Source organism: Littorina saxatilis, linkage group LG15 (assembly GCF_037325665.1).
Source record: "Littorina saxatilis isolate snail1 linkage group LG15, US_GU_Lsax_2.0, whole genome shotgun sequence".
Classification (NCBI taxonomy): domain Eukaryota; kingdom Metazoa; phylum Mollusca; class Gastropoda; order Littorinimorpha; family Littorinidae; genus Littorina; species Littorina saxatilis.
The window spans coordinates 10,160,162-10,183,818 of NC_090259.1; the positions used below are offsets into that span (position 1 = coordinate 10,160,162).

At 43.8% G+C, this 23,657-nt stretch overlaps 2 protein-coding genes across 2 annotated transcripts in view; both read right to left on the reverse strand.

Annotated features, from left to right (window-relative positions):
* Positions 1-175: 175 nt before the first annotated feature.
* Positions 176-11,427, reverse strand: LOC138948507 (uncharacterized). Its single transcript, XM_070320059.1, has 4 exons — positions 11,290-11,427; positions 5,778-6,118; positions 5,154-5,399; positions 176-4,801 (listed from the first exon to the last, which is right to left on the reverse strand). Exons 2-4 carry the CDS (start codon positions 6,079-6,081, stop codon positions 1,557-1,559), a joined length of 3,795 nt encoding a protein of 1,264 aa, XP_070176160.1. The 5' UTR covers positions 6,082-6,118; positions 11,290-11,427; the 3' UTR covers positions 176-1,556.
* LOC138948513 (uncharacterized) overlaps positions 176-23,657 on the reverse strand; it is a 68,583-nt gene continuing 45,101 nt past the window's right edge. Inside the window, exon 13 of the mRNA XM_070320065.1 lies at positions 176-1,446. The gene's annotated coding sequence lies outside the window, so the exon portion shown is untranslated. The remainder of the gene's footprint in view (positions 1,447-23,657) is intronic.

The following is a 23,657-nucleotide window of genomic DNA, read 5'->3' on the forward strand; positions in this document are numbered from 1 at the left end:
GACTAGGGGGGGGGGGGGGGTTCCGGAACCCAGGAACACCCCCCCACCCAGGTCCGGCCCTGCACACACACACACACACACACACACACACACACACACGTACACACTTACACACACCATGACACCACAGACATCACAACCTTTTTGTCAATCTACTAACGAAATAACATCGCAGTATTTGTTGATCTGTTTATTCAGGGATTAATTGTAATATACAAATAATCTTAACATGTTCGCAATTGGAATCAAATCCTTGTGAATACCGGGAAGGTACAGGCGTAACGTACCATCTTCTGTTTCAACCAGTTAACCATGAAAGACATATCCCAATGACACACGATGACAACCTCCATCGCCACATCCACAAACATCACAACCTTTTCATCAATCTACTAACGGAACCGCATTGTTTGTATTTTTGTGCAGAGATTTATCCGAGGATACCAATAATCACAACATGTTCGTTTTTAGAACAATACCCGTGTGAATACAGGAAAGAAACGGGCCATCTACTCTTTCAAGAAATTAACTATGAAATAGATAACCGAATGATCACATAGAACTGTAAAAGTCCAATGACTCTGTGCAAAGCCTCGAGTCATTCACAATGTGAACACGTGCAACAACATAACAACATCGCGTCTGAAAATGTACAAATTTTCAGCCAGCCAATTTAAAGTATACAAAAAATAACGTGGATACATTGTAAAAGATGATAAAGTTTGAAAAAAAAATAAAAGTAAAATATTTACCTTGCACAAAGACAGAAATCAATAAACAAAACACCAATATTGTCACGTGGTATATGTATAATAAGCGCTTGTAGACTAAATGCGAGAACAGCCTACTCAACAACAAAACAACTTCCCCGAAACAAACAAATCAAAACAAACTGAATGAACAACATATGAGGTCAAGGGGAGTAACCCCAGCAATTCTTATCACTTGTTCACGTGTAAATGTCTCCCCTTATTTGAACACACACCAGAGTGTGCAGTTGTAACTCTTCGTTTGACCTTGACTTTGGTCTCTTTTATCGGAGGCAAAGTTGCAACCATACAAGGTTTTACAGCAACAATATAAAAACAATGAAATGTGATACACTGCAAAAACCTTCACCAGGTCAGATAGGTCAATGTAAGGTGGGAAAAGAAATGTGTGTACCCAGTCAATAAACATCGTGTAACAGAGGCAACAAAAACAAAAAAAAGCTGAAAGTAAAAGGGGTTATCGCCCGCCCTGCAAACCCCCCCTCCCCACTTCCTACAATGCGTATGGAACTTAATGAAATATACACATGATACAGCTATTAATATTTGCACAGCATCAATATCCTGTGTTTATGGGAGGGGAAGAGCACACACACACACACACACACACACACACACACACACACACACACACACATACACACACACACACACACACACATTATGATCAGCCTGCCTGCAGCCACTATCTGTCAAACAAACATAAAGCAGGCTGTCGTGAATGTAGCGTCTTTTCAAACAGTCCTGGGTTTATTGTGGTCACAAGTTTCCTGTTGAGATCCCTCCTCACTGTGCTGATAGTTGTAGTGACGGCTGCCGTGGAACTCTGTCAGGATGACTGGGTGACAGGTACTGCTGGAGCAGCTGCACGATTTCTCTGTGACCGTGAATTTGTGCTGTTTGCAGTGCAATATGCAACACACTCCTTTCCTTGTTCATATCGGCGTTGTGCTGCAAGACGTATTGAACGATGTCCTGGTGACCGTGTGTACAGGCCTGCGACAGGACTGTCTCGCCGTCCCCGTCCGAAATGTTCACGTCTGCACCGTGCTGCAGGAGGAGATGAGCGATGTTGTGGCGGTTATCCTTACAAGCAAAGTTCAGGGCTGTCCTATCAAGTGCGTCAGAAATGTTCACGTCTGCACCGTGCCGCAGGAGGAGATGGACGACGTCAAGATGACCATCCATAATGGCACAGTACAGGGGTGTCAGACCAAGTGCCCTAGACATGTTGACATCAGCGTTGTGTAGCAGAAGAAGATGAGCGATGTCTGTGTTACCATCAATGCATGCCTTTAGTAATGGGGAGTGACACTGACAGTAATCACTTGCTGCATTGACATCAATGTCGTCCTGTTGCAGAAGTAGACGTACAGTCTCTGTTTGACACATTTCACACGCCAAGTATAGAGCAGTCCTACCCAGGTCGCCCTTCATGTTGATGTTAACCTTTGCCGGTGGTTCACACAGCACGGTGGAAGGGCGTTTACCTTCGTCATCACTCACGCTGACAGTGTTCTTGCATCCAAGCAGCAAACGTACGACGTCTGTATTACCACGCTGGCATGCAATGTGTAGAGCAGTGAAACCATCTGTGTTCTGAACGTTGACATCAGCCCCGTGGTTGAGTAGCAGTCGCACGATGTCTGTGTTATTCCCAAAACATGCATCGTGTAGCGGTGTGTTGTTGTCATTGTTTGTCACGTTGACGTCTGCTCTGTGGTTAAGGAGGAGTCGCACGATGTCTGAGTTATTCCCTCTGCATGCACAGTGTAGCGGTGTGTTGTTGTTAGTGTTTGTCACGTTGACGTCTGCTCTGTTGGCAACGAGTAGTCTCACAATGTCTGTGTTGCCCGGTGTGCATGCCATGTGCAGGGGAGTGTTACCTTTTCTTGATGTTGTATTGATGTCAGCCCTGAACTGTAACAATAGCTGTGCGATGTCTTTCTGTCCTTTGTAACAAGCTAGGTGCAGAGGCGTCCAGCCGATAGAAGTCTTCGCATCAACATGTGCATTGTGCAGGATCAGAAGCTCAGCGATGTCTGTGTCACCCTCTATACATACTGTGTGTAGAGGAGTAGTTCCTTCATAGTCCACAGCATTCACAAGGCCTCCTCTCTCAACGAGTAGTTGCACTGTCTCCAAGCATTGTCTATGACATGCATAGTGCAGTGGAGCTAATCCCGACTTGTCCGTGGCGTTAAGGTTCGCATCCAGGTCCGCTAGAAGAGAAGCGATATCAACATGACAGTTGTAAGATGCAATGTGCAGTGGAGTCAAGCCATTCTCTACTTTACTGTCAGCGGTGGCATGGTAACAGAGACATTCTTTGACAGTTGTGACGTCACCTTCTTTGCAAGCAGCAAACATGAAACGTGTCCATTTCTGCTTAGATGCTGTTTCGTAGTTATGTTGGTCAAGTCGCTGTTTTGCCAGCTGTGGCGGTGTCTTCCCTGCCTCGTTTTGCACCGTCAATGAGGCTCCACTGCTGACCGCCATTTTGATCACCTCGAGGTGTCCTGCTTCTGCCGCCAGGTGGAGCAAGGTGTTTCCCTCTCTGTCTTGTTCGTCCACCTGTTGGTCTGTCAGGAGTCGATATGTCAGGTAGACATGTTGACGTGGGAAAGAGATGTGAATGATGTCATCTTTCATTTTTGCAGTGATGAGGTGTTTTGGAATAAGGACACCAAGGTACCTGAAGTGACTAGTCCTGAGACCCGATGAAATCTTGTCACAGACTGCGCGTAATTCCGCTGTGTGTTGTTGACCTGTGCATGGCAGTGGAAGGCGCATGTTCCGTGTGTAAGGTTTGTCAGCAATCTTACTCAAGAGTTGACGAAACATGTGTGAACTATTGCTGATCTGGAGAGCTTTCAGCAGGGCAGTCCCGAAGGCTGCAGACTGGACGTGATCAGACATGATGTTGTTGTCCGTGTTCTGTTCTTTGGTCATCCTGAGGCACCATTCAGTCAGACGGTCAGACGGTCCCCACACTGACCAGTAAAGCAGAGGCAAGTTGTGGTCAGGATCCAGTGCACCAATGACTGCTTGCAGGCAGTTGTTCTCTCTGCAGAACGCCTCAAATCCACACAGAAATTGTTCGCTGTGAAGACAGGGATGCTGAATCATCTCAGGCAGACGTCCTTTAATCATTTCCTCGACAATTTTTCGCATTAGCAGAGGGTCTTTCTCAACTGGGTATTCTGTTTCCACAAACTGCACGAGATGCATGGTGTCACAAACTTGCACCAGTACTGACTTCAGGTAAGTGTTAGCAAAGGCCAGTCCAACAGCATCATAGACTTCTCTGGTGATGAACCCTCTTCCTGTGAGATCCAGAATGAAACCCTTCAGGAGACTGGCATACTCCTCTAGCTGAGCGTCCGAGTAGTCGCTGAAACCAAGACGTTGCAATAGCGGCTGCGCTTCACACGTGATATCCGCCACGAAGTCTTGACCTTGCATTGTCAGGGCTAAAAGAGCTCCCAGTATCAGCCCATTGTTGGGGTCACGGAGCACGCGCACCAAGAGATCTGCGTAAGGCTCAACTGAAAGAAGAGGATCTTGACCTAGTTCTACAAGCTCCACGCTGTTCAGCAGAGGACGGACAGAGGCACGATCAAACTGCTGAAGCTCAAGCAGCACGGGGGGATAGACAACAAAGACAAGCTTGGTGGTCAGACTATTGATGCTGTACAAACTGTGCTTAAAGAACCTGTGGTACTGTTCCCTGTCAAGGCGGACATCCCCAAAGGCACAGTCAAAGATCACAAGACTCCCCCTCTCTACAGGCCCCTTCTTATCCCAGTCACTGACACAGCTGAGATCATACACTGTGTAGCCCTTCTTACGGTAGTGACGGCGTAGAGCGGAGAGAAAAGACTGTCTGGTAAGACCTGGGTGTGCTGACAGTAACAGCTGACGTTCCCCTGTTGTCAGGATGTCCAGCGCCCTTCTGAAGCTGTCTGTGGTGACGATGTTGTCAACTGCCTCTACGTCTTCACTGGACAGCGCTCCATGTTCCGTTGCACCTTAAAAACACATTTCACAATGAAAGCCAGCTGCATTGATAGTGCAATTAGAAAACAAATCAGTAAAATCGGTGATGATGGAAAGAGAAAACAGGTAGAATAATCTGACTTTAGTCGTTTTAAAATTGTACATTCCTGCGGAGTAGTACTGCAAGTAGTTACAAGTTTGACTGGATGGAAAAAACCGGGGGATAGTTAGGGAGGGTGTGGGGGGGGGGGGGGGGAGGGTGTTTTACCTCTTTTTCTCCTCACTTCAACATGTAAACAACCATGACAATCTTATGAACTTTGCACAATGCTCAACTTCAAAACCATTTGTAGACAAAATGAGTTCTATCATACCCCACCGTACCTGTGACAGCTTGGAAGGGAATCTCTTGATCTCCAGTTATATAAGCGCGAGATATGTTGTAGGTAATGTGGGGTTGGTGCACATGCTGCTCGTTGTGAACCCGGTTGTGGTTGTGGACCTCGTTGTGGACCTTGTTGTGGACCTGGTTGTGGACCTGGTCGATCTTGAAGGTGTTCGAGCTGTTGATGGTCTCAGCAATGTTGGTCTGACACTTGGACTGCTTGTAAATGTGTACCGGTGCTTCGTCTGAAAGGAATTAGCGAATGCCAATGCATTATGTTGTTGTGCGTTTGAGTTTGTTTCTACTTGGATAATGATGACCATGCTAAATTCACATTACGGTTGAGCTGAAAACGAAAGTTTTCAAAGAACGAAAGGAAGACGATGATATATGTAGATGTTTTCAGCAAACATGCTTGGCTTTTTTGTCACCAATAACCAACCCATCGACAACACCACCATCACCACTAACAAGAACAGCGACATAAGCATCAGCGTGGTGTTTTTTCGGAATGTAAGCAAAGTAGGTTGATGAAACATTTTTGTCTTCTAAACGGATGTATTGAGAGGCTTCATAAGGCGCCTAGTACCTCAGAGTGTACGGTAGAGTGTTGCAGTACTTACTGGAGTTGGTTGTGTAGCCTGGTGCCACCGCTCCTGCAACACAGGCTTCCATCATGTCCTGAGGAAACGACACTTCCACGTCCATGGGCTGAGCCAGTTGTGTTGGCACGGTAGAGTGATCATGGTCATGGTGCTGCACCGTGTCTCGTGGAGTGTTGTGGTCAGAAGCCTGAGAGAGGTCGACTGGAGGCTGTGTAAAGTCCTCAGCACTGTTGGTAGGGCTGGCGATACCATCGGGAGGGTGTGGCACAGTGTGTGGAATGGTGTCGTGAGAAGAGGGATGCTCCTCTCCGGGAGTTTCCATTTTGTCACCAGTGTCGGTGACAGACCAGGAAGGTTTACTGCAACAGTGAACATGGCTTTCAGGTTTGCTGGAGGATCGACTGTTTTTGTTGTTGATGGTTACAGTGTAGAACTGATACATAAATATCACGGCTGTTCAAAGGGATTCATTTCTGCTACTCTAACTGCAGGCTATTTTTAGCACCCATCCTTTCCCCACTGCAGAAATAACGCAGCAGCTAGTAGCTCTCTCAGTGCTATGCACTGAGAAGGCCAATCTCCCAGTGTAGCGCGGAAGCAGTTGGGTATAACTGACAAGCGAGCTTAACAGTGTGCTGGCTGCAACTGTTGGTAGCCAAACTATTCCCTCTGCTGGGCTATTTTTAACTCCCACTATAACACAAGTTGAGTACAGTCGTGATATAAGCTTATATGCTGTTTTTGCCTTTATTGAATTGACGTGAAGGGTTTCAAACTGACCATTGTTTCGTATGTATAAGTTACAGCTCCGTCCATCCATGGTATCGCCTGATATTTTGTCGAGACTGGGTCAATGAATATGATGACGTCACTCGAGGCTCTGCCGAGAGTGACGTCATTATATTCTTTCACCCCGTCGAGACAAAATATCACGCGATACCATGGATGGACGGAGCTGTAACGTATATATGGCATGACCAAAGTAAAGAGAATTTGTCATTGGATGTGGAAACAAATCATGGGAAATTCACCATGGGCAATCAACCCAAGCCTAGAAGTTGTAGAACTATATTTTGTTTCAGCCTTGGCAAGGCCAGTTTTGTCCAGTTCCGGAAAAGACATCATGAATTCATTCACCCTGCCGAGACGAAAAAAACCAATTCCATGGATGAAAACATATAAGCTTATTATCCCGTGACGCATCAAAGCTAAATTTTGTTTTGAAATGTCATTACAACGTACAGAAAACTTATAACGACATAATCGCCTTCACAAGACAGGAAAAACGCACACTTTGTTTTTCGTCTGCTACAAATCTAGTCTTGTTGGTTGACGGAGAGAATAAAGCTTCAATCGTATCTTCATCAACAGGAATAAATGCTCAATCCGCTGTCAGTTCGCAACTGAACCTTGTTTTTTTTTTCTTTTACTTTTTGGTTAACATTGAAACGGCAATCCAAAAGAGTGTTTCGGCTGTTTCAAGACACAGGCTTAGCTCCTTCTTTTGAGTTGCTTTTCAGTCTAAAATGACACCGGAAGCGAACAAATTGTCGCGTATACTGTCGTCACAAAAAGACGTCATGACAAAGTTACACGCAAAGCGAAAGAGACTTTGACGTCATTTACTTTTGTTTGGAATTTTCCGTCTGTTCCTAGCTTGTTAGTGAAGACCTGACGTGAGTAAGCTTACCCTTTGCAGCTGTGAAATAATCAGTCTTGTGTCTCGGTCGTGTAGGTACAGAGTTTGCTTCTGCAATCATTGTGTTCGTGTTGATGACGGCTTCATAAGATTTCCATTTTCTTGTTTCTGCGGCTGCGCAAGTTATTTTGCCTAGGTCATGGCCGAACTTTAGGCCTACGGAGAAATATCGCTGGATATTTTCTCCCTAGATTAACAGAGACAAAGAAGGGAAGTCATGCTGTATAATGGACATAGTTTCTTGTCAGTGCTGTTAACAAATACTCAAGAGAAAAAAAATAAATCTTGTTTGCCAGGATATCCAAGAAAAATTTGATAATACAAAAATTAAGTAGATGTGTACTGCCGGGCAGTACATACCCCAAGCGAAGTCGTCCATCTGTGTGTACATGATTCTCTCTCTCTCTCTCTCTCTCTCTCTCTCTCTCTCTGTCTTAAAATGTGTCATCGATGACGTGTTTTCATACTTGCTAATGCGGCAGGCTAATCATGACGTCAAATTGAAACTTCTTGAAGTCTCTCAGAAAGGGACATGAAAACCATGTGGGGGTTACTGGTTTGGGCTGAAAAAAAACCCAACTCCACCTAAAATTCAAGCGCCTATGGGGCTGAATTATGCAGCATAAATTGTGAAACATCAGGATATCTCACACTTTCAATTCTGCCATCATGTCAAATCTGACAACAAACCTACCCACAAAATGTCATAAATATCGGTGTAGAATTGAGACTTAACGGTTTTTAACTGCCAAAAATAAGTTTTTTTGACTGGAATAGTTTGTCTTGAAATTCAGTTTGGGACAACGGACCCACCCACTAAATTTCATAAAGATAGGTGAAAATTTAAATGTAACGGTTTTTAACTGCCAAAATTATGTTTTTCTTCTGGAAAAGTATGGAGTGAAAATCAGTTGGGGACAACGAACCTACCCACAAAATTTCATAAATATCGATGAAGAATTGAGATTTAACGGTTTTTAACTGCCAAAAATAAGGTTTTTTGTCTGGAAAAGTATGTCTTAAAATTCAGTTTGGGACAACGGACCCACCCACTAAATTTCATAAAGATAGGTGAAGAATTGAAATTTAACGTTTTTTAACTGCCAAAATTATGTCTTTCTTCTGGAAAAGTATAGAGTGAAAATCAGTTGGGGACAACGAACCTACCCACAAAATTTCATAAATATCGGTGAAGAATTGAAATTTAACGGTTTTTAACTGCCAAAATTATGTTTTTCTTCTGGAAAAGTATGGAGTGAAAATAAGTTGGGGACAACAAACCTACCTTTAAAATTTCATAAGAATCAGTGAAGAAATAGGATTTAACGATTTTTTAACGGGCTTTAAATCATTGGTGATGTCATCATAACCCAGTCGTTGTAGTTGTCGTCGTAGTTGTTGGTGTTGTTGTTGTCATGTTCGTTGTCGTGATTGTTGTTGTTCTCGTGTTGTTGTTTTTGTTGTTGTTGTTGTTGTTGTTGTTGTTGTTGTTGTTGTTGTTGTTGTCGTCGTCGTCGTCGATGTCATTTGTTGTTGTTGTTGTTATCGTCGTCGTCGTCGTCATCGTCGTCGTTGTCAGAGGTTATTTCTAAAGATTTCATTGATAGTCTTTGTTCTCGTCACCAAGACTTGCTAAGAACAAGCTTGGAACAGCAAGAGTTCCAAGAACAAGATTAGAACAACTCATTACATCATTACCAGTACGTCATTTGTATTTAGAACACACTTTAGAAAAAAACTCTTCAGCTACAAACCAGTCACCCTCACATGTCGGAGGTGTTTGTCTAAACCACTTACTGAAATGTTTTGAGGTTTAATGACCATACACATGTTGAACCGGTGAGTGTCTTCCGCTGCTTAATTCGCAAATAACTATTTTATTAAAGTCCGCTTGAAACGCTCAAAGATGAAATTCCATGTTAAAAAGTGACAAAAGTTTCACATTTTCCCGTTGTAACAGCTTCCGATGATATTATATGAAAATTCTGATCCTCTGAGAGGATTCCCCGAAACAAAATCAGTTTGTACGCCTAATTTTAATAGAATTGTCCAAACAGTGTCGCTAATATTGTGCTAAAAGATGAATTCTAGAACAATGTTCACAGACAGACACCACTTGGCAAAAAAATTTTCAGTGCTGGGAGATGAAAAAAAAAACTACCTCGCTACGCGCGGGCTTCGCCCGCGCTCCGCTTGGATAAATCTGAAAATGGTGATAGGTGTGAAGAGCACACACTGTTTACTAGTGTTCGGTAAAGTAAGCTTTTTGGGGGGCTGTGTTTGATGTTTTAAGTATTAGCTGAATTCTGTATTTTGGCGTTATGTGTAAACTGGCAAAAGGGTTTATTCTGAAGGAAAATATTATTTGCTTACCACTAAAATAAAGTGGTTCTGATGTATGCAAGTCACTGAGTAAAGAAAGCGTGAACTACAAATGAAAAAGAATAAACACGTTTGCTGAAACATCCAACATTTTCTTTATCACCAAGGGAAAGTAAAAGGTAGGTAAGTCTTGTGCCAACAATGCAGTATTTTCACAAGCGTAGAAACGTTTCTAGAAACAATTCTGACCATGAAAGGGCCTAGGCCGTTTACCAGCGCATACCCTTTATTTCTTCTGGTTAAATTTTCAGATGAATTGGTAAGAATACCTTTACAAGGCGACGATGTGAATTTGTGATGTAGATATGTGGCTGGTTATGTGTGAGTATGTAAATAATTGTGTGTGTGTGTGTGTGTGTGTGTGTCTGTGTGTGTGTGTGTGTGAGTTGTGTCTGTGTGTGCATGACAGTGTAATGTACGTATGTATGCATGCATGGTGATGTGTGTCTGCATATATGTGTCTGGTTGGTTTTTGGCTCACGTAAGTGTAGCCTATGCGATCGTAACTTTGTCTGTCTGTGCGTGCGTGCGTGCGTGCGTGCGTCTGTGCGTGTGTATGTCTGTGGTAGAAACTCTAACATTTGAAGACGTCACATTACATTGACGTCACATTATGACGTAAGAGGGTTAGACGTCACGCGAAGGAAGTACTGACAGTCTCGGTCATTATTATTTTGAGCGCGCCGAGACTAGTTGGCAGTCGTGTCCATGTAAGTAGGCTACATGCAGACAGACAGATCTAGATCTAGTGTCTCGCTTTCTTGCACAGTTTCACCTATGCTCTTTCTGTGTGTGTGTGTGTGTGTGTGTGTGTGTGTGTGTGTGTGTGTGTGTGTGTGTGTGTGTGTGTGTGTGTGTGTGTGTGTGTGTGTGTGACGGAGTGATTGAGTTTGTGTTACTGTTTGTCGATTTCTTACGTGAGCCTTGATGGCTTCGCCTCTTGTTATTTTTATTTTTACCGTGCCGTGCCAAGATGAAATCCTTTTGCAAAATTGGTGAATAAATATCTTGTATCTTGTATCTTGTAATTCGTTTGATGTCTCTTTGGGAAAAGAAGGTTGTGAGAAAGGGAGATGGGTTTGCAGATAAAAATCCAGATTGTACATATGAATAACGGACTACATGAAAATATGTCATCCTAAAAATAAGGGCAGGTACGACGTAGGTCAACGGTTCTTTGCTATCGATCGGACAGTGACACTGTTTGACACCTTCCCAGTTGTGGAAACATTTCCCGCAACAAGTCTCCGCTGGAGTTTCCGAAAATATCTATTTCATTTTGCACATATTATTTGACAAAGTTTTTGGTAAAATCCAGTGAATAAGCTTCGCCCAAAAAGTGAAGAAACGGTTAAAGCCAAGGTGATTTTCTACAACACTTGCACAATGCAGTCTTACTGTGAGCAATGGAAGACGATGAAGATGTCATTGCCTGAAAGTCCCACTTACCGCTTTCATGGTGCAAACACAGACATCTTGACAGAAGAGAAAATGATGTTGATGGGTGAAGATGGGCGATCTATCACTGTGATGCAGTGATCAGGAAACGACACCGTACACAAACATGGCGTCGTTTGTTGTTGGTTACCTGGCGTAGGAATACTGGGTGAAGATTCGAATGCACAAACATTGGGTTCTTTGATGCTTATGTTTGATGATAGCCATGCAGTAAATTGCTATATTAAAAGCAACAGTATTTAGAGTTTGAGATCCGCGTGAGAAATGTAATGCACTCGTTTCTTCCGCGATAAGGAACCGCCAGCTCTTCTTTCGAGGGGATTCCCCTTGGCTGTGGCGTCCCAGTGAAGTGGGGGTGGGGAGGGAGGAGAAGTGCTAGTGGTGGCTGATGGGTAATTACACTGAAGTTTATTTTGTTTTATTCCAACTTGAGGTAAAGAACGAATTGTAAAAAACTATTTTCCGTGTCATAAAAGCTTGGTCAAAGCGTCAACCGAGCCAAATGTTACACTGATTGAATGTTTAGTAGATTGTGTGCCACTGGGAATTCCCGTTTGAATAATTGGTCGGCTTGGGTATAGAGTATTGATAGGATTGCACTGTCCTTGTGTTGACTGAAGGGCTGGTGCTGCATGATCTGCTGGCGTATGCTCCCTGGTTTGTAACGTGATAATTATGAACAGAGCGTGTTTGGAAAGACTGAGAACGACAACACACATACAAACAGACGCAGACACGCACGCTAGCACACACACACACACACACACACACACACACACACACACACACGCACATACACCTACAAACACACACACACACACACGCACACACACACACACACACACACACACACACACACACACACACACACACACACACACACACACACACACCGGATGACAACCCCCGCTGCCACATCCACAGACATCACAATCTTTTTGTCAATCTACACGTACTAACAAAACCACTTCGCAGATATTAATGATCTTTTTATTCAGTGATTAAACTCACTATACAAAATTAATAAGCATAATATGTTCGCTTCAAGTTTTGGCTCCCCTGAGTAATCAGGAGTCTTAGGAAAGAGTAGTGTCTGTCCGGCCGTCCGGCTAGGTCACACTTTGTTCTTATGTGTAGTATGAAATTACATTGATGGCTCAAACAAAACTTTATACAATTATGATGTCGTTTTGTATGTGTACACCTATTTGCATTGAGGATCCATACTCGAACATAATGCTTGAATTGGCGAGTCCTGACAGAACATGACCGAAATAAACACGATGTTCGGCATATTCAAAAGACAAAGTTAAAAAGGGATAAACACAAGTAGACGTGCTCCGGTTTAAGGCTGATTTGTTAGATTATTCTTTTTAACTTCTAAACAACAAGCCTATGGCGAAGGGTTAAGACATGACTCTAGTGTTGGTCAATATCTTAATGAACGGATTATATGTTCTGAATGTAACGGCGCAGGGAGGTTTAATATTTGAAAAAAGGGGCATGGTTTTTACAGTTTCACTACAAACCAACATTAGATTTTTTTTATTCGGAGAAGGAAAAGGAATAAGACTGAAGTTTCGTGTTGTGCGAAGAGCATTGAAAACGATCAGCCCAAAGCAACCATGCGGTAACATGAACAACGTTGCTCATTTCAAAGCTTGATTTTATCATAACGATCTCCTTATCAATGGACACATTGTAAAATAAAAGTGAGTACCTAAATATGAACAAGAACAGCGTCAACGACAACGACAACAACAACGCGTCTAAATGTGTACACGAATAAGAAGCCTGTATTAAACATACGGTAACGTCACCACATTTTGTAAAAATGATGCATCTTGATAATGAAAAAAAGAAAGAAAAAAATCAAACACAGAATCAGATATTAAGCATGACAGTGATATTTTCAATTCACGTTTTTAAAATAGGACAATAAGAATGGCAGTATTCAAGACTAATCATCAACATTCAACTGTCAACTTAAAAAAAAAGAAGTAAAAACAAGTTGAAAAAAACACACACACAAATATGTCAACTTTTCTCACAAACAGTCTTCATCCACTGTAACATCGTGCTGTCTGTAAAGTATTTAACTGCGCTGGTAATGACGGAGAGGAGAGGGATCGTTGCTGAGAGATACCTGTCATTTCTCTCACAGTACGGCTGATCAAACCCAAAGAGAGTAGCACAGTGCGTCTCCCTCTCACACCGATATCAACACTTTATCTAAACTTGCCAGTGCTCATAAACAATGAACAATATAAGAGCACAAGGGGAGTAACCACAGCAATTCTCATCACTTGTTCATTCGTAAACGTCTTTCTTTATTTTAACACAACCAAGAGTGTGCAGTTATCACTCTTCTCTTGACCTTGACTTTGGTCACTTTTATCGGAGGCAAAGTTGAAAGCACACAAGGTTTTACAGAAACAATATAAAAACAATGAAATGTTATACACTGCAAAAACCTTTACCAGGTCAGATGTGTCAATGTAAGGTGGGAAAAGAAATGTGTGTACCCAGTCAATAAACATTGTTAAACGGAGGCAAAAAACGAAAGTAAACAGAGTAATCGTCCACCCTGCCTCCTCCCCCCTTCCAACAATGCGTATGGAAGTTCATGACATATACACATGATACAGCTAATGATAATTGCACAGCATAAATAGCCTGTGTTTTTGGGAGGGGAAGCTCAAACACACACACACACGCACGCACACACACACACACACACACACACACACACACACACACACACACACACACACACACACACACACACGTGCGCGCGCAGGGTGATCAGTCTGCCTGCACCCACTATGTGTCAACAAACATAAAGCAGGCTGTCGTGAATGTAACGTCTTTTCAAACAGTCCTGGGTTTATTGTGGTCACAAGTTTCCTGTTGAGATCCCTCCTCACTGTGCTGATAGTTGTAGTGACGGCTGCCGTGGAACTCTGTCAGGATGACTGGGAGACAGGTACTGCTGGAGCAGCTGCACGATTTCTGTGTGACCGTGTTTTTTGGGCTCTCTTCAGTGCAATACGCAACACACGTGCTTTCTTGTTCATATCGGCGTTGTGCTGCAAGACGTATTGAACGATGTCCTGGTGACCGTGTGTACAGGCCCGCAACAGGAGTGTCTCGCCGTCCCCGTCCGAAATGTTCACGTTCGCACCGTGCTGCAGCAGGAGATAAATGATTTTATGGTGGTTTTTCACACAGGCACAGAACAGGGCTGTCATACCAAATGGGCCAGGAATGTTCACGTCTGCACCGTGCCGCAGGAGGAGATGAACGACGTCACGATGACCATACACACAGGCCCAGTGCAGGGGTGTCAGACCAAGTGCACCAGAAATGTTGACATCAGCGTCGTGGAGCAGAAAAAGCTGAGCGATGTCTGTTTTACCCATCATGCAGGCCAGTAGTAATGGGGACCACCAGACACCACTTCCTGCGTTAACGTCGATGTTGTCCTGTTGCAAAAGTAGACGTACGGTCTCTGTGTGACCAGCGTCACACGCCAAGTATAGAGCAGTCCTACCCAGGTCGCCCTTCATGTTGATGTTAATCTTTGCCGGTGGTTCACACATCACGGTGGAAGGGCTTTTACCTTCGTCATCACTCACGCTGACAGTGTCATTGCATCCAAGCAGCAAACTTACGAAGTCTGTATAACCACACCGGCATGCAACGTGTAGAGCAGTGTGGCCATCTTTGTTCTGAACGCTGACATCAGCCCCTTGGTTGAGGAGGAGTCGCACGATGTCTGCGTTACTCCTATCACATGCGCCGTGTGGAGGCGTGTCGTTGTCAGTGTTTGTCACGTTGACGTCTGCTCTGTTGGCAACGAGTCGTCTCACAGTGTCTGTGTTGCCCTGTGCGCATGCCAGGTTGAGTGGAGTGTCACCTCCACCTGATGTCGTATTGATGTCAGCCCCGGACTTCAATAGAAGCTGTGCGATGTCCGTGTTTCCTTGGAAACAAGTATGATGCAGAGGCGTGAAGCCGACAGAAGTCTTTGCATCAACATGTGCATTGTGCAGGATCAGAAGCTCAGCGATTTCTTTGTCACCCTGTTTACATACTGTGTGTAGAGGAGTAATTCCTTCACGGTCCACAGCATTTACAAGGCCTCCTCTCTCAACGAGCAGTTGCACTGTCTCCAAGCATTGTCCACGACAGGCATAGTGCAGTGGAGTTAATCCCGACTTGTCACCGGCCCCCGTAGCGCAGTGGTTAGCGCATCGGGCTGTGGGCCGGGAGGTCGTGGGTTAGAATCCCATCAGGTCATGTGGCTTTTTTGGGCTACGGTCGGCTCCTACCCAGAGTGGAAGTGCTATGGTTCCTATGGGAAGGCTGGGATCACACAGCCGAGTGTCATTCACTTAACGAATGCGACTTTGAGGGTGCTCAGGTTCTGTATACCTGACCAACACCGCAGGTGCGGCAGTTCTCGGGCCTGGTTGATGCCAGGATATATTATGACAGTAAGCGTAGAGTGCTGCCCTGTCACGTAGTCTCAAACCAAATTGGAAATCCAAAGCATCATCATCATAATCATCCTCATCTCATTAATCATCAAAAATATAAAATTGTCCTTGCTCTTGTGGCCCTTCATGCCCGGAGCTCTCATGGTGACCTTGGTCTCAGTGTTCCTGTTCGATCCTTCCCTGAATAGTAGTTCTGCTGTCAGTCTTCAACGTGTGACGTTCTGGGGGGTCGACGGAGGGACGTGGTGGCGGTCTGCTCTCTGGAGGGGACGCTCACTCAGTCTGGCTCCGCGACTTAAAAAGTCAATGTCGTTAGTAGGGGGCATAGTAGGTAGTGGGCTGCGTCCGTTAGCTCGGGACAGACCCACTACTGAACACCGTCGAAGTGACTCAGCAGAAGTGTCATCTTCTGATGTAAAACCTGTAAAATCTGTCAAATCAGAGGTGGTTGGGACGGGGCGGTGTGAGAGTACAACGGGACAAGGAACATGTGTAAGGAAAAAAACAAATTTAAAATTAAAAAAACTACCGACATTGTACCATTGGTACAATGGTAACAAAAACCTCCTTTGACAGTTGTGACGTCACCGACTGTACAAGCAGCAAACATGGAACGTGTACATTTCTCTTGGCATTGTGTGTCGTAGTTGTGTTGGTCAAGTCGTTGTTTTGCCAGCTGTGGCGGTGTCTTACCTGCCTCGTTTTTCACCGTCAGTGAGGCTCCACTCCTGACCGCCATTTTGATCGCCTCCAGGTGTCCTGCTTCTGCCGCCAGGTGGAGCAAGGTGTTTCCTTCTCTGTCTTGTTCGTCCACCTGTTGGTCTGTCAGGAGTCGATATGTCAGGTACACATGTTGACGTGGGAAAGAGATGTGAATGATTTCATCTTTCATTTTTGCAGTGATGAGGTGTTTTGGAATAGGGACACCAAGGTACCTGAAGTGACTAGTCCTGAGGCCCGATGAAATCTTGTCACAGACTGCGCGTAATTTCGCTGTGTGTTGTTGACCTGTGCATGGGAGTGGAAGGCGCATGTTCCGTGTGTAAGTTTGTTTGTTTGTTTGTTTGCTTAACGCCCAGCCGACCACGAAGGGCCATATCAGGGCGGTCCGTGTGTAAAGTTTGTCAGCAATTTCACTCAGGACCTGACGAAACATGTGTGAACTATTGCTGATCTGGAGAGCTTTCAGCAGGGCAGTCCCGAAGGCTGCAGAATGGACGTGGTCAGACATGATGTTGCTGTCCGTGTTCTGTTCTTTGGTCATCCTGAGGCACCATTCAGTCAGACGGTCAGACGGTCCCCACACTGACCAGTAAAGCAGAGGCAAGTTGTGGTCAGGATCCAGTGCACCAATGACAGCTTGCAGGCAGTTGTTCTCTCTGCAGAACGCCTCAAATCCACACAGAAACTGTTCGCTGTGAAGACAGGGGTGCTGAATCAGCTCAGGTAGACGTCCTCTAATCAGTTCCTCGTACATTCTTTGCATCAGCTGACGGTCTTTCTCATGTGGGTGTTCTGTTCGCACAAACTGCACGAGGTGCATGGTGTCACACACTTTCACCCGTACTGACTTTAGGTAAGTGTCAGCAAAGGCCAGTCCAACAGCATCGTAGACTTCCCTGCTGATGAACCCTCTTCCTCTGTGCGCCAGAAGGAAACCTTTCAGGAGACTGGCATACTCCTCTAGCTGAGCGTCCGAGTAGTCGCTGAAACCAAGACGTTCCAATGGTGGTTGTGCTTGACCCGTGTTGTCCGAGAAGAAGCCTTGACCTTGCATGGTCAGAGCAAAAAGAGCTCCCAGTATCAGTCCATGATTGGGGTCACGGAGCATGCGCACCAAGAGGTCTTTGTAGGGCTCAACTGAAAGAAGAGGATCTTGACCTAGCTCTACAAGCTCCACGCTGTTGAGCAGAGGACGGACAGAGGCACGATCATACTGCTGAAGCTCAAGCAACACGGGGGGATAGACAACAAAGACAAGCTTGGTGGTCAAACTATTGATGCTGTACAAACTGTGCTTATAGAACCTGTGGTACTGTTCCCTGTCAAGGCGGACATCCCCAAAGGCACAGTCCAAGATCACAAGACTCCCCCTCTCTACAGGCCCCTTCTTATCCCAGTCACTGACACAGCTGAGATCATACACTGTGTAGCCCTTCTTACGGTACTGACGGCGTAGAGCGGAGAGAAAAGACTGTCTGTGGTGACGATGTTGTCAACTGCCTCTACGTCTTCACTGGACAGTGCTCCATGTTCCGTGACACCTTAAAAACACATTTCACAATGAAAGCCAGCTGCATTGATAGTGCAATTAGAAAACACATCAGTAAAATGGGTGATGATGGAAAGAGAAAACAGGTAGAATAATCTGACTTTAGTCGTTTTAAAATTGTATATTAATGCGGATTAGTACTGCAAGTAGTTACAAGTTTGACTGGATGGAAAAAACGGGAGATAGGGAGGGAAGGGGGGTGGGTGGGTGGGTGGGGTTTTGGTTTGAGTGGGTCGAATATGTTTTACCTCTTTTTCTCCTCACTTCAACATGTAAACAACCATGACAATCTTATGAACTTTGCACAATGCTCAACTTCAAAACCATTTGTAGACAAAATGAGTTCTATCATACCCCACCGTACCTGTGACAGCTTGGAAGGGAATCTCTTGATCTCCAGTTATATAAGCGCGAGATATGTTGTAGGTAATGTGGGGTTGGTGCACATGCTGCTCGTTGTGAACCCGGTTGTGGACCTGGTCGATCTTGAAGGTGTTCGAGCTGTTGATGGTCTCAGCAATGTTGGTCTGACACTTGGACTGCTTGTAAATGTGTACCGGTGCTTCGTCTGAAAGAAATTAGCGAATGAATGCATTATGTTGTTGTGCGTTTGAGTTTGTTTCTACTTGGATAATGATGACCATGCTAAATTCACATTACGGATGAGCTGAAAACGACAGTTTCCAAAGAACGAAAGGAAGACGATGATATATGTAGATGTTTTCAGCAAACATGCTTGGCTTTTTTCTCACCAATAACCATCCCATCGACAACACCACCATCACCACTAACAAGAACAGCGACATAAGCATCAGCGTGGTGTTTTTGCGGAATGTAAGCAATGTAGGTTGATGAAACATTTTTGTCTTCTAGACGGATGTATTGAGAGGCATCATAAGGCGCCTAGTAGCTCAGAGTGTACGGTAGAGTGTTGCAGTACTTACTGGAGTTGGCTGTGTAGCCTGGTGCCACCGCTCCTGCAACACTGGCTTCCATCCTGTCCTGAGGGAACGACGCTTCCACGTCCATGGGCTGAGCCAGTTGTGTTGGCACGGTAGAGTGATGATAGTCATGGTGCTGCACCGTGCCTCGTGGAGTGTTGTGGCCGGAAGCCTGAGAGAGGTCGACTGGAGGCTGTGTAAAGTCCTCAGCACTGTTGGAAGGGCTGGCGATACCATCGGGAGGGTGTGGCACAGTGTGTGGAATGGTGTCGTGAGAAGAGGGAGGGTGTGGCACAGTGTGTGGAATGGTGTCGTGAAAAGAGGTTTCCTTCTCTCCGGGAGTTTCCATTTTGTCACCAGTGTCGGTGACAGACAAGCGAGGTTTACTGTAACATTAAACATGACTTTTTGGATAGTCCTCTATTGAATAGAAGTGATGGGTTTTAATTTGAACATTATTTCGTATAATAGAGATAGTCTCTTGTCAGTGTTGTGTACAAAATCTCGAGAGAAAAGAAAACCTGTTTCCCAGGAAATCCAAGAAAACAATGATAATACAAAAATCAAACTGACGAGGTGATATATGATTGAGGTGCACACACTGGTTAATCATGTTCGATTGTGTAGTTATGTGTTTTATCTTTTATGTTTTTACCGAGTTCTGTATTGTGGCTTTAAGATTTGTTTTAATGCAAGAGGGTTTATTTTGAAGGGAACGATTATTTGCCTTCCACTAACAGTCATTGAACTCGGGTATAAAGAACGATTCTGATGTATGCAAGTCACTGAGTAAAGAATGTTCGAACAACGTAAAGAAAAAGAATAAACATGTAAAAGGACACAGACATAAAATCAGGCTCTGCTGCAGTCACTAGAGGTTATTCTCCAACCTTTTCTGCATTATAAAAGGCTAAGGAAAAAGTAGGTCAGTCTCTTGCTGACAATATTGTCACACACGTTGACAAGTTTCTAAAAATAGTTCTGACAATGAAAAGCCTAGGCCGTTTTCCAACGCATACTTTTTATATTTAGTCAAGTTTTGACTAAATATTTTAACATCGAGGGGGAATCGAAACGAGGGTCGTGGTGTATGTGCGTGTGTGTGCGTGTCTGTCTGTCTGTCTGTCTGTGTGTGTGTGTAGAGCGATTCAGACTAAACTACTGGACCGATCTTTATGAAATTTGACATGAGAGTTTCTGGGTATGAAATCCCCATATGTTTTTTTCATTTTTTCAATAAATGTCTTTGATGACGTCATATCCGGCTTTTCGTGAAAGTTGAGGCGGCACTGTCACGCTCTCATTTTTCAACCAAATTGGTTGAAATTTTGGTCAAGTAATCTTCGACGAAGGCCGGGGTTTGGTATTGCATTTCAGCTTGGTGGCTTAAAAACTAATGAGTGAGTTTGGTCATTAAAAATCTGAAAATTGTAAAAAAAATTATTTTTTTTATAAAACGATCCAAATTTACGTACATCTTATTCTTTATCATTTTCTGATTCCAAAAATATATAAATATGTTATATTTGGATTAAAAACAAGCTCTGAAAATTAAAAATATAAAAATTATTATCAAAATTAAATTGTCCAAATCAATTTAAAAACACCTTCATCTTATTCCTTGTCGGTTCCTGATTCCAAAAACATATAGATATGATATGTTTGGATTAAAAACACGCTCAGAAAGTTAAAACGAAGAGAGGTACAGAAAAGCGTGCTATCCTTCTCAGCGCAAGTACTACCCCGCTCTTCTTGTCAATTTCACTGCCTTTGCCGTGCGCGGTGGACTGACGATGCTACGAGTATATGGTCTTGCTGCGTTGCATTGCGTTCAGTTTCATTCTGTGAGTTCGACAGCTACTTGACTAAATGTTGTATTTTCGCCTTACGCGACTTGTTAATTCTTCCCCGCTGCATTTTCATTTTCATTTCACACTAACTGGCAAGACTGAATCATTTGGCGTCTCCAAAGGTAAAACAAGGTTGTGAGAAAGTGAGCAGATGGAGTTCCAGATTGTATATATAAATAAACAACAGACTGCATGACAATATGTCATCCTAAAAATATGGGTGGGTATGACGTAGGTTCTTCAGTCACTATCGATCGGACTGTGGCACTACTGATGTAACACCTTGCGAATTGTAGAAATGTTTCCTGCAGCAATACACATCCGAGTGAAGTTATTAGAAATGTGTTGACAGACACAGTTTTTAGCAATATCAAATAAAAAATGTTTAGAAATAAATTGCTCAGCCATTGCATATTCTTGCCTACAGCACCGTCTTCCACAGTACAGGCTTAATTACTTCTTATTGCGCGCAGTGAAAGACGATGAAGATTGTCATTGCCTCAAAGTCACACTTACCGCTTTTATGGTGCAAACACAGACATCTTGACAGAGGAGAAAATGATGTTGATGGGTGAAGATGGGCGACCTATCACTGTGATGCAGGGATCAGGAAACGACACCGTACACAAACATGGCGTCGTGTGTTTCTGTAAGCCTGGCGTATGAATACTGGGTGAAGATTCTGAGGAACAAACACTAGTGTTGTTGCCTACAGATCGAACCTCAATTATTTTCAATGTGATAGCCGCGCATTTTTAGTCAAATAGAAAGAAACATTTAGGATATTTTTTAAATTTGCGTAAGAAAAACCCAAGCACTATTTTCTACTCGAACAAAGACTGGCAGCTTTACTTTCGGGGGATTCCCTTTGGCCTTGGCCTTGCCAATGTTGGGGTGGGAGGGAGGAAATGTGTCGGTGGTGGTTATTGGGTAATTGCACTGACATTGTTTGATCTTTTTTTAATTCCAAGATTTCCTTACTTCACATTATTATTTGTATTGTTTCTACGTCTTAAAAGCTTGGAAAAAGTCTCAAACGAACCAAATTTGACATTGATTTAATGATGAGTAGAATTTGTGCCATTGGAAATTCCCGATTGAATCATGTGTCAGCTTTAGTATTGAACATTGACTTTCGTACACTTTCCTTTAGTTGATACTGAGGCTATAGCTGGTAGCTGGTCAAACACTATCTGCTGGTGTGTTCTCATATCATTGGCTATGTGGTAGTGTGTTACAAGAACTGTGAAAAGAATAATGAACACTTAAATGAATATCTAAAATCCAAGCTGTAGAAAATTGCTTTTTTTCTGTACAAAACTAAAGATTATGCATTGTCGTGAACGTGCTTATAATGTGACATTTACTGGTTTCCAGAACTGTTGTACAATCCCTGTATGATCATGATTGATGAAGAATGCATGTGACATGTCAATCAATCAATCAATATGAGGCTTAAATCGCGCGTATTCCGTGGGTACAGTTCAAAGCGCAGGGATTTTTAATTTTTAATTTTTTTTTGTGCAAATCGCGCACATATTCAAGGCGCAGGGATTTATTTATGCCGTGTGAGATGGAATTTTATTTACACAATACATCACGCATTCACATCGGCCAGCAGATCTCAGCCATTTCGGCGCATATCCTACTTTTCACGGCCTATTATTCCAAGTCACACTGGTATTTTGGTGGACATTTTTATCTATGCCTATACAATTTTGTCAATCGTGGGATCTTTAACGTGCACACCCCAATGTAGTGTACACGAAGGGACCTCGATTTTTCGTCTCATCCGAAAGACTAGCACTTGAACCCACCACCTAGGTTAGGAAAGGGGGGAGAAAATTGCTAACGCTCTGACCCAGGGTCGAACTCGCAACCTCTCGCTTCCAAGCGCAAGTGCGTTACCACTCGGCCACCCAGTCCATGTGCAGAGTTCAAGAGCTGTTGTACCAGCCCTGTATGTTGAAGAATGCATGAGACATGTGCAGGGTTCAAGAGCTGTTGTACCATGCCTATATGATGGAGAATGCATGAGACATGTGCAGGGTTCCATAGCTGTTGTACCAGGCCTGTATGCTGATGAAGAATGCATATGACATGTGCAGGATTCCATAGCTGTTGTACCAGCCCTGTATGACGAAGAATGCATATGCCACGTGCAAGGTTCAAGAGCTGTTCTACCAGCCCTCTATGGTGATGAAGAATGAATGTGACATGTGCAGGATTCCATAGCTGTTGTACCAGCCCTGTATGACGAAGAATTCATATGCCACGTGCAAGGTTCAAGAGCTGTTGTACCAGCCCTCTAGGATGATGAAGAATGCATGTGACATGTGCAGGGTTCCAGAGCTGTTGTTCCAGCCCTGTATGATGAAGAATGCATGTGACATGTGCCGCGGTTCCAGAAATGTTGTTCCAACCCTGTATGATGAAGAATGCATGTAACATGATCAGGATTCCAGAGCTGAGTGATGAAGTATACGTATCTATAAAGAATAATTCATAATGAGCAGTTCTATCACGTTTATTTTATTTTATTAAATCCGTGAACTGTATTTCCTAAACTACGATATAATATATGTCCAATGAATACCAACACCGCAATGGATGACACATACACACACACACACACACACACACACACACACACACACACACACACACACACACACACACACACACACACACACACACAATGACAAGAACCATCACCACATACATCACAACCTTTTTGTCAATCTACTAACGAAATAACATCGCAGTATTTGTTGATCTGTTTATTCAGGGATTA

Excerpts from the sequence above, each read along its gene's own strand:
- LOC138948507 (XM_070320059.1), bottom strand. The coding sequence starts at position 6,081 with ATGGAAACTCCCGGAGAGGAGCATCCCTCTTCTCACGACACCATTCCA. Across the intron at positions 5,400-5,777 it reads AGGCTACACAACCAACTCCA|ACGAAGCACCGGTACACATT; the intron begins GTAAGTACTGCA and ends AATTCCTTTCAG. Across the intron at positions 4,802-5,153 it reads TCCCTTCCAAGCTGTCACAG|GTGCAACGGAACATGGAGCG; the intron begins GTACGGTGGGGT and ends TGTGTTTTTAAG.